The 15895-nt window shown below is 45.9% G+C and overlaps 2 protein-coding genes and 1 long non-coding RNA gene across 16 annotated transcripts; 2 read left to right on the plus strand and 1 right to left on the minus strand.

Annotated features, from left to right (window-relative positions):
• Positions 1–35: 35 nt before the first annotated feature.
• On the plus strand, positions 36–15410 carry LOC9648077 (IMPACT family member in pol 5'region). Its single transcript, XM_024685207.1, has 9 exons — positions 36–299; positions 356–397; positions 464–579; positions 637–742; positions 793–846; positions 903–948; positions 14502–14643; positions 14705–14889; positions 14946–15410. The coding sequence occupies exons 1-7, from the start codon at positions 75–77 to the stop codon at positions 14612–14614; spliced, it is 702 nt and encodes a 233-aa protein (XP_024540975.1). The 5' UTR covers positions 36–74; the 3' UTR covers positions 14615–14643; positions 14705–14889; positions 14946–15410.
• Positions 1100–11808, plus strand: LOC112349921 (helicase and polymerase-containing protein TEBICHI-like). Of its 10 annotated transcripts, none has more exons than XM_024685199.1 (10): positions 1100–1370; positions 1423–2197; positions 2246–2405; positions 2456–2604; positions 2676–3138; positions 3188–3346; positions 3401–3504; positions 3653–3712; positions 11292–11349; positions 11402–11808. In XM_024685199.1, the coding sequence occupies exons 4-8, from the start codon at positions 2600–2602 to the stop codon at positions 3705–3707; spliced, it is 786 nt and encodes a 261-aa protein (XP_024540967.1). In that variant the 5' UTR covers positions 1100–1370; positions 1423–2197; positions 2246–2405; positions 2456–2599; the 3' UTR covers positions 3708–3712; positions 11292–11349; positions 11402–11808. The 10 variants fall into 10 exon arrangements, with proteins under 10 accessions (XP_024540967.1, XP_024540966.1, XP_024540971.1 ...); XM_024685198.1 differs by having other exon boundaries at positions 11292–11345; XM_024685203.1 differs by lacking the exons at positions 11292–11349; positions 11402–11808 and adding exons at positions 3553–3577; positions 3823–4256 and having other exon boundaries at positions 3653–3766.
• LOC9647714 lies at positions 5897–7675 on the minus strand. 5 transcript variants are annotated; one of them, XR_002993578.1, is made up of 7 exons: positions 7279–7675; positions 7182–7220; positions 6828–7086; positions 6691–6758; positions 6484–6588; positions 6352–6434; positions 5897–6257 (listed from the first exon to the last, which is right to left on the minus strand). It is a non-coding gene; the product is annotated as an uncharacterized LOC9647714 (long non-coding RNA). The 5 variants fall into 5 exon arrangements; XR_002993577.1 differs by having other exon boundaries at positions 7182–7235; XR_002993579.1 differs by lacking the exon at positions 7182–7220 and having other exon boundaries at positions 6828–7181.
• Positions 15411–15895: the final 485 nt, after the last annotated feature.

Raw genomic sequence — 15895 nt, forward strand, 5'->3', positions numbered from 1 at the left:
GCAATTTTCGAAAGCCACTCGCGCTTGTGCTTGGATTCCTCGTGATTTTTTTCTAGGGTTTTTAGCTGGGAGCGATGCTTGCTAAAAGCATAGTGCCGATCGATAGATGGAAAGCTGCGCTGGCGCCAATGTGTATGCATTTCAGTCGCCAAGCGAAATCTTCAAGCGATGGCGCAGCATTGGCATACACAACAATCTCGTCCAGGGTTTCTTCGCAGTGCGAGATCAAACGAAGTAAGTTCATCACCACAGCAGCTCCAGTGGACAACGAACAAGGCGCATTGGCATTCCTCTCCGAGGTTTAGTTTTTCAAAAAAGAAAATCGCGATCATAGCTCATTTCTTTTGTTTCTAAGGTCTCGGATCCACGCGCAACTCACAATTGCTGGGCTTACAAGGTGGTTCTTTTAGTTCGCCTTCTTCTTCTTTTTTTTGCTTGAATGTTTCATTTTCTTCCAGCTTAGATCAAAGAACGCTATCGTTTTAGCGATGATGGAGAGCCTGGAGGAACGGCAGGACGGCCAATCTATGCTGCCATAGAAAATTCTGGTGTGGATGGAGTTATGGTCGTTGTCACGAGGTACCTATCATCGTTTTTCCAAACGAAAGAACAAAGGCAGGCTAATTGGAAATCCAGGTACTTTGGTGGAACGAAGCTTGGAACTGGAGGACTCGTTCGAGCTTATGGAGGAATCGCTGCTGACTGCCTCAAAGACGCACCGACGCACATTGTCAAAGCAAAGGTTTTCTTATGTAGTTTGGTGTTGTCTCCTGACTTGCATCGAGTTTGTAGATCTCCCTGGTTCTCAAGTTTGGGTTTGATCATCTTGGAGCTGTGTACCCTCTTGTAAGCTTTGGTGTTATTAGTTTTGTTCTTTCTGTCTTGATGGGCGATGAATCCAGCTTCAGCTTCACGGAGCCGAGAACATTAAAGAAAGCTATGACGAAGATGATGAAAGTAGCAGCGTAGAAATCCAACTCTCGCTCGATGCTGGTAGAGCTGACGAACTTGAAAGCTCTCTCACCAATGCATGCAGAGGAGGCATCACAATTCAACGAGCAACAACCAACTCCTAGAGTAAAAGGTTATTTTTCTCTCCTTTAACTTAAGCTTTAGAGCTAACTAGATTTCTGCTTCTCCTTTTAATTCTTCCTGCTGAAGCTTAGCGCTGGAGCTTCAAACATACTTACTCTCCTGGCTACCAGCCGCAGACGTAGCATGGTCCAAGCTGGTATGCAAGGGCTCGCATGCTGGATGATCCAAGTTTCAGGCTCCTGCGGAGGCAAAATGGTCACTCGACCGTCTTGTTGCTTCACGAATGACTTGATGAACCCACTCGCTACTTGCAATATCATCTTCCAGCAGCTTCGGTAGTACTTTTGTACTGCATTTCCTTGAAATAACAACGTCGCTCTTTTGCAGAAAGAAACCAGTCATGAAAGAGCTGCCAGATTCTTGGGAGTCTCGGTTTGCACCCGAAGCTTCTGTGCCATATCTTTCTCATGGCGGCCTCGTCTTATGCCGGTTTCGAATCCACTGACGCAGCAATGGGTCCTATCGACAGTTCTATCGACAACTGCACACAGGTGCTGGCGACGATATGTCAGTGACGGCAAGCAATTCTTCCGGATCTGGATCTCCCCGTACCTGTTTGACTCGAGGCTGGGTATTAGGACACTTTCTTGCTACCAAACCGTTTGCCTGACATCTCTCAACACGGTGTTCATCAGAGGTTTGCAGTACGATCTCGGTTACTTCTCGCACCACTCCGCACTTGTGCTACTCCAGATCGCTAAACTCCAGTGGCGGAGTTTAGCGGATCCAAATGGAGTTTAGTGGAGTGCTGTGGATAGCTCTTTGACATGCTGTGGGATACATGATTCTAAGGCTGTGGTCGCGGTGCTGGACAGAGAAAAACAACCATGGACGTGGAAAGAGGTGGCAACTTTAGAGGGCAACTTTCACAGCTGGGACTTTCGCAAGTGCTGTACGCATGGAAGCCTTACGTTTGCGGTTCTGTCGATGGGAGTGGCTTGAGGAGGCTTGGAACATGTTGTGTCCGTGGATATTTTGGGACTCACGGGAGTAAAACGCTACCTCCAGATACTTCACTTGCAGTTCGTACCATCAAAAAGCGAACTCACTCGGACGGGCAGCTGTCCGAACTAGCAGTGTAGTTATAGATGAGCTTCATATGGTATGTATACTGATATCCCAATATCTTTCTTATAACAGTCTAGTGCAGGTTGGAGATAAAGAGAGAGGTTATTTGCTAGAACTAAGCTACGATATGCGGCCGGTAAAGGTGACTATGAAAGCAGCAGCCCGACGGCCCCACGAGCTTGCAAATTATAGGAATGAGTGCAACGATGCCTAATGTAGCAGCCGTTGCATCATGGCTTCAGGTATTGCAATCTTTTATTCAAGTCTTACAGACCATGATGATAATTTGCAGGCTGCATTTTATGAGACTAACTTTCGGTTCCTTTAGACGAACACATTGAAGTCATTTACGATACTAGTATGAATACTGTTCGTGCTCTAAAAGTAGGCTCTGAACTTAGCGGCAAGGATCCAGATCACATCGTCCATCTGTGCCATGAGGTTACTTTTGTGTTTTGACAAAGACCTTTCATAGGTCTTACTGATTTCAGTTTGTGCTCTTTGTTGTCTAGGTGGTTAGTAAGGCCATTCTGTGCTTTTGTTTTGTTCAAGTCGTCATGCCTGCGAAACCACTGCCCGACGAGATACAAGCAAATGGCTGGGAGAGCAGGAAGAGCAGGGATACACACGCATGGCGAGAGTGTAAAACTTCTCTCGTTTATGTATTCTGAAATTTGCCGAATGTTGGTTTTGCAGATATTAATCTATAAAAGTGAGGAGCTTCCCATTCTGAAAGAAGGTTGTCAACCGTTGCAGTCATGTCTCGCCGAGGAAAAGAATGGAATGATGAGAGCTCGTTTTGGAGGTACCCTTCTCAACTCTACACAGCCTTTTGATGACGTCGTGAAGTCTGCTCAAGATTCTTTTCTGTGCCACAAGCGACTGATAGAGTGGGATCAGGAGTTACAGATCTACAAAATAACTACATTAGGAAAAGCAGCGTTTGGCAGTTCGCTCAGCCCGGAAGAATGCTCGGTACGTTCTCGCTCGTTTTTGCTGGCAATGACGAATTTTAATTATGCAGATGCAGGTTGTCTTTGAGGATCTTGCTAAAGCCCGTGAAAGTTTTGTTTTAGCGTCAGATTTGCACCTTGTTTACGAGGTTACTCCTATTCACATGGAGCTTGAACTGGACTGGGGAGCTTACTATCAAAGATTTGTCGAATTGTCCTATGTCGATCAGGTTCTTATAGACGAAAGCTAGAAATAGACATTGTAATGCTTTCGCATTTTACAGGCAGTTGGGGTGACCGTGATGCGCATGGCTCATGGAGCACCAATGCAGGGCCATAAAAGGAGTATCGCTTTTTTGTGGCTCTTATATTGTCCAAGCTTCTTCAGGTATGTATGGTCGACCTTTGTTCCATAATACTGAAGTTTCGCCACTAGGAAGTGCCGCTAATGGACGTCTGCAGTACGTTCATGGTGCCGAGGGGCACTGTGCAAGCTCTTTCTTTGATTTTTTTACCTTTCTTTTATGTTTTCACAGGCTGCACGAGCTAGGTGTTTATACAAAGCGGGCTTACGAACAGTTGAAGCTGTAGCTGAGGCTACAATTCCTGAATTTGCAAACGCACTGTGCGATTCTTCATTCAAAGAACATGTAGGTTTGTTTCTCTTATATACCGAATGCTTTTACTCGCAAGCTTGTTGTGATAGATGCTGGTATGGATGTATGCTGCAACGGAGCAGGGAGAATTGTCCTGGATCGAGCAGAAGAGGCGCGAACAGCTGCTTTCTCGGCCTTTCAAGCTCTTGGAGCAACGATTCCCCATTCGCTGTCGCAGCCTTTATATGCCAGAGTTGAGAGGCCTCGATGGCCATATCTCCAAAGCAGGACGAGAGCAAGGCCGACGTTCATAGCACTGAAAAGGAAAACCGAGCAGTAATTATGCAAGAAAATGGTAACCATGGCCACAATGCGTTTGGAGCATTGCGGAAAAGAAGGCCAAGGACCCGATCTTGCCGCTGTCACATCAGATCTGGAAACAAGGTTTTGATACATTCCCCCCGATTTCAGGACCAGTGAATAATTCTTGTTGTGAACATCATCTTTAATTCAAAAAAGTGGTACTTCGATCTAATACTATTAATAAAGTTTACACTAAACATGGAAGTATTTGTTTTTTTTTTTTTCTATCCTGATTGTGTTGATTTTGTTGTTGATTCAATCAACCAAGAATACTACCTTGCCGATTAATTTTGAAATTAAACATATCACTCCATTTAGCTTTCTCCAATTCAATCTTCCAGAGCATCATGGATTCCTCCTTTCGCTTATCTTCTTCAGCCTGGAGATCCTGTTCAAGCTCGAGAGCAAAATAAATGTCCCCCTCCATTGCCTCTGCCTGCTCCTCCTGAGAATCCCCCTCAAGCACAAGATCCTCATTGTCCACATTCCTTTGGAGGATTTGGCTCGTTTCCCCATTGCCAATTTGAATTTCTGCCAAGCCCTCCTTGTGTTGTGGCTGCACCAAAACCTCCTCAAGCACGAGATTTAGCATCTCCTCATCATCCACATCCTCGAGATTTGACGACAGAATTTCAGTCATCTCTTTGTCACTCACTATAATTTCCGCCACCTCAGGGAACACAAGAGGGATGTCTTCCTCCTCATTTGGGACTTCATTCTCCTCGACCAGTGCCATGATTCTAGCCACCTCCAGGTCATCCATGTCAAAATCTTCCATGTCCTGGATCACCGCCCCAGCTTTATCGGCCTGTTGACCACTCTGCTTCGCTTGACTTTCGTGGACCAGCGAACCCTTCTTCCTCTCGTCTTCAAATGGAGCGCGCTTGAGCTTCTTCTTCTCATGTGCCATGCCAACTTCCCCAGTGCTGCTTGATCTTGGCCGCTTCATGTAGGTTGGTCTTGTTTTTCCGCCATAAGTGAATTTTTTCTTGCACTGACTGCAGCGATACCTTGGCTGGCCAATGTTGTCGTTATTGAAGTAGTCGAAGTTGCCGCACTCACTGCGATTGCACTTCATACAGGTCGGGTGCTGCTGTTTCAAGTACGATTTCAGCTCACCCACGCTTCCAAACTGGAGGTTACTCTGCTGGGAGGACGAAGACCAAAACAGTGGGTAGTTCTGGAGAAGATGGAGCTCCTTGTACACCTTGCTGCTTTTGTTTGGCATCGCTGCTGGCTTCTCTGCTGAAAGGACAACAAGTGAAAACCTAAAATATGTCCTTTTTTACAAGCTTAAGGGATGAAATGTATGTTTAAAGTTTTGGGTAAAGGGAGTTTTATTAAACATCGTTTAATTTCCACCCGAGTCCGGTTGCTTCCTTTTGTGCGACCTTCTCAGGCATCCCAAAATTTAGCGCATGACTGTTGCGGAGTTTTTGGAACGGAGTGGAGGCTCCACGCTTGTTGATGTAAGCTGGTGCCTTAGAAGGAGGCTTTCTTCAAGGTACTTAATTCTTCCACCTAGATTTTCTTGTTTTTCATGTTGCGGGCTGTCGGAAATATGTATCAACAGTTGTCTGAGGAACTTAGCTGGATCAAGGTTGAAAAGGAGTTGCTTCATCAGAGCAGGAGGTAAATCGAAGCTGCTTAAGGCAGACTTTCCTTTTGTGATTCAGTTTAAAACACTTGACTTGAGAGCAGGACTGACTTGAAAGATGGCTTACCAGCCGGGACCTGCAAATACATGCTGCGCAGGTGCAAACTTTGTCATCGAGCAGGCAATGAAATGACAAGCTTTACAAGCATGACGGTAGTCTCCTCAGTTCGTGAGTGCAAATGCTTTTATTTTTTGTTGTTCTCCCCATACAAGGCCCGATTTCAAGCTACAATCCCAAGCAATTCTAATCTTAGCCTTGATCGTGTCACAATGGTCTCCTCCACACAGGAAATCCCACCATGATCGCCAAGAATATTTTCCTCTTTAGAACATGATGCCAAGCTAAATCGATGGATTCCTGGACGGCATGATAGACAGGACCAAGAAGAGCATGACCCATGCGTGCACCTAGAGGAAGAGGTCAATGGATCCTTCAATCTGGTCGGAGCTCATCAACTCCCAATCCCCATGCTCTGCCGCTTCGGGTCCCTCTCGAATGATTGGTATAGCGCGCGACACACCTAGCTGCGTCGGGAACACCATGTCGTAAGAAAGCTGCTTGGCTCATGTACAGCGCTGAAAAAACAAAAACCAAGTGTGAAGAGCTTAGAAAACGTACAGTTGAGAACGCACGGCAATGACTTGTCAAGACGTTGTCAAAACTCCTTCGAAGGTAGCACCTTGTCCAAGTACGTGTGTACACTGAGAAACAAACCAGAGCTGAGTTAGCTTCCAAAGAAGTCACACGAACCTGGTCAAGTAGCAAATCGTGAAAGAGAAAAGTGGATCATCGGCATGCATGGGAGCTTTCAAAGTGGCCACCGTTCCTGCCAGGTTTGCGTCTCACCTCGCACCACTGCAACGACAATGTAAATAACTAATCGATGCAAACCTCTTCACTATCTGCATATCGAGCAGCGCTAAGTCGAAAGAGAAAGAAAAAAGAAGAAAAACTCACCGCGAGCTGAGATCAATCGCCTGCAAGCGAGCAATGTTTCCAACAACACAGCGAATTTCTATAAATTGCTGGATAGAGAAACACGAGCTGAATCAAAAGAACAATCGACGAGCGACTGTAACAACTAACATACTCACCAGCCATAGGATAGCCTGGTTTCTCTCCTTAGAGTCGAGCGAGTAAAATTGTGCGTCTTTTTCCTCCAATACTGCCGGAGTTCCCAGTTTTCATCTAACGCCGGTGGACATGCTACAAGGACAAACACATCACACTACTCCAAGAGAGTTACCTCAGGAATGTTTACAAGCTTTGCAGGATTTGGCTTCCCGACGGCAAGAGTGTATGACTTTTTTCTTGCGCTCTTCACCATTTTCTTTACATTCCGTATAGCTCCGGCTGCGAGGAAGTCCAGGTGTTAGAGAAATGCCGACCAACATCGAGTGTTATGCCGACAATGTTTGCATCCTTTGGTACGCTCGATTAAATAGTACCTGGAACCAAAGTCGAGGAACTTTACTGGTTGCCAAACTCTTCGATGCAATCGTCTAGATCTCAAGTTCTAGAAATCATTCAAAGGTATCTATCTACCTGCATATTCCGATGATCGCAAACCACAGTACTCCAGGCTCCGTAAGAATGCATTTCGTTCGCCTGGCTGATTGAAACACACCACTGTCAGAGCTACAAAGGAAAGAAATTCATGAACTCCAGGGATGAATTGGATATGCCACAACGATTTCCTTGGGAAAATTCCAGCGGAAATCGCTTCTCTTGAGCAGCACAGGCTGCGGCATTTCGACAATCAGGAATCCTCCGCGCTCTGGATGGAAATCGCCTGTGCTGTAGCGGCGGCAGTCCCTAATCCAGAATCCGAGCTGAGAGAGGAGTATCGGAGATGCGCGGCATACGTTCAGCGTACTGGCGCGTGGTAACGCCAGTGCTCAGCCTCGCCATAGCCTGGAACCCTAAATTTCCATTCCTTTAGCCCGTTAAACCCTAAACCCAAACAGGATAGATAACTTAACTTTAATAAAAAGTGTTACGCTTTAATACAAAAGACAATGCTGGCCTGGGACTCTCTTGGACATCCTGCGAGAAAGAGGCAAAAAGAAAAGAAGAAGAAGCGTGAGATAGCCGATCAAATGAGAGTGTACTTACATTGCCCTATCGCTTCCCTCTGCCCTTGAGGCCTCCTTCATAGCGATCGAAGCTCCAAAATCCCAGGAGCTCAAAACAAAGTAGTGCCAGAGAGATCTCTTGCAAGAGCCCAGCGAGCTCAAAGTCCCTGCCTTTCTAGCTCAAGCATCCAATTCCTGCTTTCTCGGCCTTTCAAGCTCTTGGAGCAATGATTCTGCATTCGCTGTCACAGTCTTTATATGCCAGAGTTGAGAGGCCTCAGGCTGAGACGGACGAGATGGCCATATGTATAGATCGCCAATGTATATGACTGAAACAATGTATATGCATTTCAGTTGCCAGGGAGGAGCGAAATCTTGGAGCGATCGGCATACACAGCAATCTCGTCCAGTGCAAGATGAAACGAAGTAAGTTCATCGCCACGGCCGCTCTGGACAGTGGACGATGAATAAGGCGCATTGACACTTCTCTCCCAGGTCTAGTTTTGCAAAGAAGAAAATTGCAATCCTAGCTCATTCCTTTGTTTGCAAGGTCTTGGATCCACAGGCAACTCACGAGTGCTGGGCTTACAAGGTGGTTCATTTATTTCGCCTTGTTTGCTTGAATGTTTCATTTTCTTCCAGCTTAGATCAAAGAACGCTATCGTTTTAGCGATGGTGGAGAGCCTGGAGGAACGGCAGGACGGCCAATCTAGGCTGCCAGAGGAAATTCTGGTGTGGATGGAGTTATGGTCGTTGTCACGAGGTACCTATCATCGTTTTTCCAAACGAAAGAACAAAAACTAATTGGAAATCCAGGTACTTTGGTGGAACGAAGCTTTCGTTCGAGCTTATGGAGGAATCGCTGCTGACTGCCTCAAAGACGCACGGACGCACATTGTCAAAGCAAAGGTTTTCTTATGTAGTTTGGTGTTGTCTACTGACTTGCATCGAGTGTGTAGATCTACCTGGTTCTCAAGCCTGGCTTTGATCATCTTGGAGATGTGTACCCTCTCCGAAGCATTGGTGTTATTAGTTTCGATCTTTATGTCTTCATGGGCAACGAATCCAGCTTCAGCTTCAGCTTGCACAAGTCTGGCATCAAAAGAGGAGGCTGTGCGACTTTCGGGGAAACGTGAAGGAAAAGTTCGCTCACTGGAGAGAGGAATGGCTATACACGCCGAAGCTGCTAAAGGTGGTCTCGAGTTGGAGTATTTGGTCGCAAACACGCTGGTGGATTCTACGTCAAATGTGGGAGCTCGGCAGATGCTCGCAGAGTTTTTGACAAGATGCCACTGCACGATGTCGTGTCCTGGACGGCGCTGGTGCTGGGCTACGCGGGAAACGGTGAAGGCCAGGTGGCCTTGGATCTCTTAGAGGACATGCAACGTCGGGGCTGTACACCGAATGCTTAAGCTCACTACTTTCAGTGCATTGTTAGAGGGACAAGAAAGCAAACGAGAAGAAATCCTGGCGATCTGTCTCCAGTAAGTGACGATGATCTTTTTCCTTTCATTCTTTTTTGCTGATGCCTGTGTTTTGTTTCAGTGGTGTTTCCCCGACAAAAAAGGTAGCAGCTACCTCTAGAGATGTTTTGCAAGAGAAGAGCGAGAAGATGGACGTCTCTCCAAGCAAAGCTTTGAGAAGCGAGATGGCGATTCCTCTCGGTGCAACGACGGCTGAAATGGTTGAAGTGGCTGACAGAAAATTACCGCCCTTTCAGCACAGTGCGAAGAAGCTACCATGCACTCCTCATGCAAGCGCTGGAAATGGTGGCGATCCCACTCCGAACTGGCTACTCGACAACAAGTATGTATCACCAGTAGATAGCTTCTGGGACGAGGCAATACGCGTCCTTGGGAGCAAGAAGGGTTGACGGCCCGAATTTATTGAACTCTCCGACTTTGCGAGTCATGACAACGTTGGCAAAGAAGCTGTTGCAGCTCCCACTGAAGAATCCGTCGTCCTCAGTCTCCGGTGAGAAGTTGTCCGATTGGCTTCCGGCTGAATTATGTGAAGGATACTTTCGGAAAGGGGTTAGAAGACTGTATCAATGGCAGGTAAGCCAACTGTTTGTGATTTTAGTGCCTACTTACAAGAAACTACAGGTTGATTGTCTACGCCTTGATGGAGTTTTGGATGGTAAAAGTCTTGTTTACTGTGCCTCAACAAGGTGCTTGAGATTTCTTATTTAGTTTTCTTTTATGGTAATCCTTAAAACTTTTTGACAGTGCAGGAAAGAGTCTTGTTGCAGAAATTTTGATGTTAAAAAGAGTGGTGGCGACAGGGAAAATGGCAATGCTGGTTTTACCATATGTCGCGTTGTGTTCTGAGAAGGTATGCTTGGTTTTGTTTTGTCAAAAACGTCAACTGGTTTTTACTTTGCTAGACAGAGCATTTAGAGGCGGTACTGGAACATGTTGTGTCCGTGGATATTTTGGGACTCACGGGAGTAAAGCGCTACCTCCAGATACTTCACTTGCAGTTCGTAGCATCAAAAAGCGAACTCACTCATCAATAAGGTGGTAGAGGACGGGCGGCTGTCCGAACTAGCAGTCGTAGTTATAGATGAGGTTCATATGGTATGTATACTGACTTCCCAATATCTTTCTTATAACAGTCTGGTGCAGGTTGGAGATAAAGAGAGAGGTTATTTGCTAGAACTAAGCTACGATATGGGGCCGGTAAAGGTGACTATGAAAGCAGCAGCCCCACGAGGTTGCAAATTATAGGAATGAGTGCAGCGATGCCTAATGTAGCAGCCGTTGCATCATGGCTTCAGGTATTGCAATCTTTTATTCAAGTCTTACAGACCATGATGATAATTTGCAGGCTGCATTTTATGAGACTAACTTTCGCCTGGTCCCTTTAGACGACTAGTATGAATACTGTTCGTGCTCTAAAAGCAGGCTCTGAACTTAGCGGCAAGGATCCAGATCACATCGTCCATCTGTGCCATGAGGTTACTTTTGTGTTTTGACAAAGACCTTTCATAGGTCTTACTGATTTCAGTTTGTGCTCTTTGTTGTCTAGGTGGTGTGGTTAGTAAGGCCATTCTGTGCTTTTGTTTTGTTCAAGTCGTCATGCCTGCGAAACCACTGCCCGACGAGATACAGGCAAATGGCTGGGAGAGCAGGAAGAGCAGGGATAGACACGCATGGCGAGAGTGTAAGACTTGTCTCGTTTATGTATTCTGAAATTTGCCGAATGTTGGTTTTGCAGATATTAATCTGTAAAAGTGAGGAGCTTCCCGTTCTGAAAGAAGGTTGTCAACCGTTGCAGTCATGTCTCGCCGAGGAAAAGAATGGAATGATGAGAGCTCGTTTTGGAGGTACCCTTCTCAACTCTACACAGCCTTTTGATGACGTCGTGAAGTCTGCTCAAGATTCTTTTCTGTGCCACAAGCGACTGATAGAGTGGGATCAGGAGTTACAGATCTAAAAAAATAACTCCATTAGGAAAAGCAGCGTTTGGCAGTTCGCTGAGGCTACAATTCCTGAATTTGCAAACGCACTGTGCGATTCTTCATTCAAAGAACATGTAGGTTTGTTTCTCTTATATACCGAATGCTTTTACTCGCAAGCTTGTTGTGATAGATGCTGGTATGGATGTATGCTGCAACGGAGCAGGGAGAATTGTCCTGGATCGAGCAGAAGAGACGCGCATAGCTGCTTTCTCGGCCTTTCAAGCTCTTGGAGCAACGATTCCCCATTCGCTGTCGCAGTCTTTATATGCCAGAGTTGAGAGGCCTCGATGGCCATATCTCCAAAGCAGGACAAGAGCAAGGCCGACGTTCATAGCACTGACAAGGAAAACCGAGCAGTAATTATGCAAGAAAATGGTAACCATGGCCCCAATGCGTTTGGAGCATTGCGGAAAAGAAGGCCAAGGACCCGATCCTGCCGCTGTCACATCAGATCTGGAAACAAGGTTTTGATACATGCCCCCCGATTTCAGGACCAGTGAAAAATTCTTGTTGTGAACATCATCTTTAATTCAAAAAAGTGGTATTTCGATCTAATACTATTAATAAATTTTACACTAAACATGGAAGTATTTGTTTTTTTTTTTTTCTATCCTGATTGTGTTGATTTTGTTGTTGATTCAATCAACCAAGAATACTACCTTGCGGATTAGTTTTGAAATTAAACATATCACTCCATTTAGCTTTCTCCAATTCAATCTTCCAGAGCATCATGGATTCCTCCTTTCGCTTATCTTCTTCGGCCTGAAGATCCTGTTCAAGCTCGAGAGCAAAATAAATGTCCCCCTCCATTGCCTCTGCCTGCTCCTCCTGAGAATCCCCCTCAAGCACAAGATCCTCATTGTCCACATTCCTTTGGAGGATTTGGCTCGTTTCCCCATTGCCAATTTGAATTTCTGCCAAGCCCTCCTTGTGTTGTGGCTGCACCAAAACATCCTCAAGCACGAGATTTAGCATCTCCTCATCATCCACATCCTCGAGATTTGACGACAGAATTTCAGTCATCTCTTTGTCACTCACTACAATTTCTGCCACCTCAGGGAACACAAGAGGGATGTCTTCCTCCTCATTTGGGACTTCATTCTCCTCGACCAGTGCCATGATTCTAGCCACCTCCAGGTCATCCATGTCAAAATCTTCCATGTCCTGGATCACCGCCCCATCAGCCTGTTGACCACTCTGCTTCGCTTGACTTTCGTGGACCAGCGAACCCTTCTCCCTCTTGTCTTCAAATGGAGCGCGCTTGAGCTTCTTCTTCTCATGTGCCATGCCAGCTTCCCCAGTGCTGCTTGATCTTGGCCGCTTCATGTAGGTTGGTCTTGTTTTTCCGCTATAAGTGAATTTTTTCTTGCACTGACTGCAGCGATACCTTGGCTGGCCAATGTTGTCGTTATTGAAGTAGTCGAAGTTGCCACACTCACCACGATTGCACTTCATACAGGTCGGGTGCTGCTGTTTCAGGTACGATTTCAGCTCATCCACGCTTCCAAACTGGAGGCTACTCTGCTGGGAGGACGAAGACCAAAACAGTGGGTAGTTCTGGAGAAGATGGAGCTCTTTGTACACCTTGCTGCTTTTGTTTGGCATCGCTGCTGGCTTCTCAACAAGTGAAAACCTAAAATATGTCCTTTTTTACAAGCTTAAGGGATGAAATGTGTGTTTAAAGTTTTGGGTAAAGGGAGTTTTATTAAACATCTTTTAATTTCCACCCTTATATCTATTTCTTGTGGATGCTGAGACCTGCAAAAGAAGAGCATGTATCGAAAGAAGAAAAAGCAAAGAATCTATAATGTAAAATCTTGTTGGAAAACTCGCTATCAGGATTCTTCAATAACTCGGAGACGTTGCTAACATTCGCAAAAGCATCGTTGATGAGGCTCTTGAGTCTGCTCGTGTCTGAGAAAAAGATGTATCTGGGAACTCCTCCGCAGTAGGGATATCGATCTCGCATATCCGTGATGTTCAAGCCAACTGCCTTGCCGCCGTCATCACAATCCTGCAGCGTCCAGGGCTCCATATACACGTAGATTCCCTGTTTCGCAAACTCATGGTGATTGGATTTCACGTCGGAAACGCACTGGAGAATTGGTCCCGGACTCTCAATGTAAATGGAGGCACCATCGACGATAGTCCAGGTATCCAGCTGCTCCAACTGCAACACCATAGTTCCTGCGTCAGAATATGTTGACCTGAAGGCGGATGAGCTATTCAAACTTGACACTGAAGATGTTCCTGGGGCTGCAAGGCTGCAAGGCTCAAGGTTTGAGAATCAGATGAGCTTAAAATTTTGTAAAAGGTTTTTCACTTAAGCTTATTATATTTCCGTATTTCTCTTGAGATAATCAATGAGAACTAGTCTCCATTTCTTCTTTTCGCGATGATTTGAACAAGAAAATTCGTCTTTCTGGCCAGCTTCTCTTGAAAGAAATAGGCAAAAAAGAAGAACAGTGAGAGCTAGCCGATAAAAATGATCAAATGAGTACGTATATTTCAAGACACTCCAAAATCCCAGGAGCTACATGTAGCGAGAACTTCCTAGAGAGAGAGAGAGAGAGAGAGAGAGAGAGAGAGAGAGAATGCATAGAATTCTTTGATGCTGACATCGCCGACTCAGAGAGTGGGAACAGTGGATGAACTGACGGTGAGGATTGCGCCACGAGTGTGTCAAGATTCTATATTTTCGAAAGGCACTCGCGCTTGGCTTGGATTCCTTGTCTAGGGTTTTTATAGCTGTTGCTAGATCGCCGATCGATAGAAGGACGGCGGCGCTGGCGCCAATGTATATGCATTTCAGTCGCCAGGGAGGAGCGAAATCTTGGAGCGATGGCGCAGCATCGGCATACACATCAATCTTGTCCTTGCAGTGCGAGATGAAACGAAGTAAGTTCATCGCCACGGCCACTCTGGACAGTGGACATTTCTCTCCCAGGTCTAGGCCTAGTTTTGCAAAGAAGAAAATCGCAATCTTAGCTCATTCCTTTGTTTGCAAGGTCTTGGATCCACGGGCAACTCACGAGTGCTGGGCTTACAAGGTGGTTCATTTATTTCGCCTTCTTTGCTTGAATGTTTCATTTTCTTCCAGCTTAGATCAAAGAACGCCATCGTTTTAGCAATGGTGGAGAGCCTGGAGACGGGCAATCTAGGCTGCCAGAGGAAATTCTGGTGTGGATGGAGTGGAACTGGAGGATAGTTCGAGTTAAGCTATGACAAAGACGATGAAAGTAGCAGTGTAGAAATCCAACTCTGGTCGATGCTGGTAGAGCTGACGAACTTGAGAGCTCTCTCACCAATGCATGCAGAGCCTCGAGGCATCACAATTCGATGAGCTACAACAACCAAATCCTAGAGGAAAAGGTTATTTTTCTCTCCTTTACTTATATCTAGAGCTAACTAGATTTCTGCTTCTCAATTCCAGCGGTCTGCAATGGGTAGCACGGTCCAAGCTGGTATGCAAGCACTGGGCTCGCATGCTGGATGATCCGAGTTTCAGGCTCCTGTGGAGACAAAATGGTCACTCTCAAACAAAAACCGTGTTGTTACTGCACCACCGACTTGATGAACCTACTCGGTACTTGCGATATCATCTTCCAGCTGGCCTCGGTGATACTTTTTATCCTCGTTCCTTTCCTTGAAATAACAACTTCGCTGTTTTGCAGAAATGAACCAGTCATAAAAGAGCTGCCGGATTCTTGGGAGTCTTGAAGCTGGGGGCGAGGTTGGAGTGCTGTTCACACGTAATTCTAAAGCTGCCGTCGCGGTACTGGACAGAGAAAATCACCCTTGGACATGGAAAGAGGTGGCAACTTTAGAGGGTGACTTTTGCTACTGGGACTTTCGCAAGTGCTGTACGCATGGAAATCTTACGTTTGCGGTTCTGGGGAGCAGGGTCGCAGTGTTTGATTCTCGGAGCGTGACATGGGAGTGGCTTGAGGAGGGGTGCTACACAAAGTGCAGACTTGACGATCGTGCTTTAGTCGTGGAGCTTGATTTCGCGGCCGTGGCAAATGTTAACACGCCCAGCAAGGAGATGAGGGAAGCTTGTGCCAGCAAGTACCGGGGTGCATGGCTTGCACCACGTTTTTGTTCCTCATTCTCAGGTAAGTTTCTTCAATTTTGGAGTTTTCGTTTGCGTCAGATTTTGTTTTTCTGTGTCAGAGTTGACTTACTTTTCCCGAGACAGTACTGAAAAGTGTTTTTCAGGGGGACTGCTTGTAAAAGATGGCGAATATGTTTTTGAACTTCTTGGAATAGCATACTGAAAAACATTGGACTCTCTCGGTATGTATCTTGTGACAAACTGTTTGTTTGGTAGTAAGCTCAAGGTGTTCCCAGATTTTTATTTAGAGATATGTATTCCGTTCAATGTGCAACGTGAGCTCGGAAACATTAACAGGAAGCGATGAAAGCGACCATAAAGAAATCCACAAAAGGTATGTATTGTTCTGTCGGTGTTTGTAGTGCCAGATCCCTCTGATGAAAATTTTTATAATCGTGAACGACACACAGGTACTGGCTACGTATTGCAGTGACAGCAAGGTGTTATTCCAGATCTTGCGGGTCCAAACGAACCAGTTGAAGGTGGCTACAGTGCTTCATACATGCTGAA

This window comes from Selaginella moellendorffii, unplaced genomic scaffold, assembly GCF_000143415.4.
Source record: "Selaginella moellendorffii unplaced genomic scaffold, v1.0 SELMOscaffold_44, whole genome shotgun sequence".
Taxonomy (NCBI): Eukaryota; Viridiplantae; Streptophyta; class Lycopodiopsida; order Selaginellales; family Selaginellaceae; genus Selaginella; species Selaginella moellendorffii.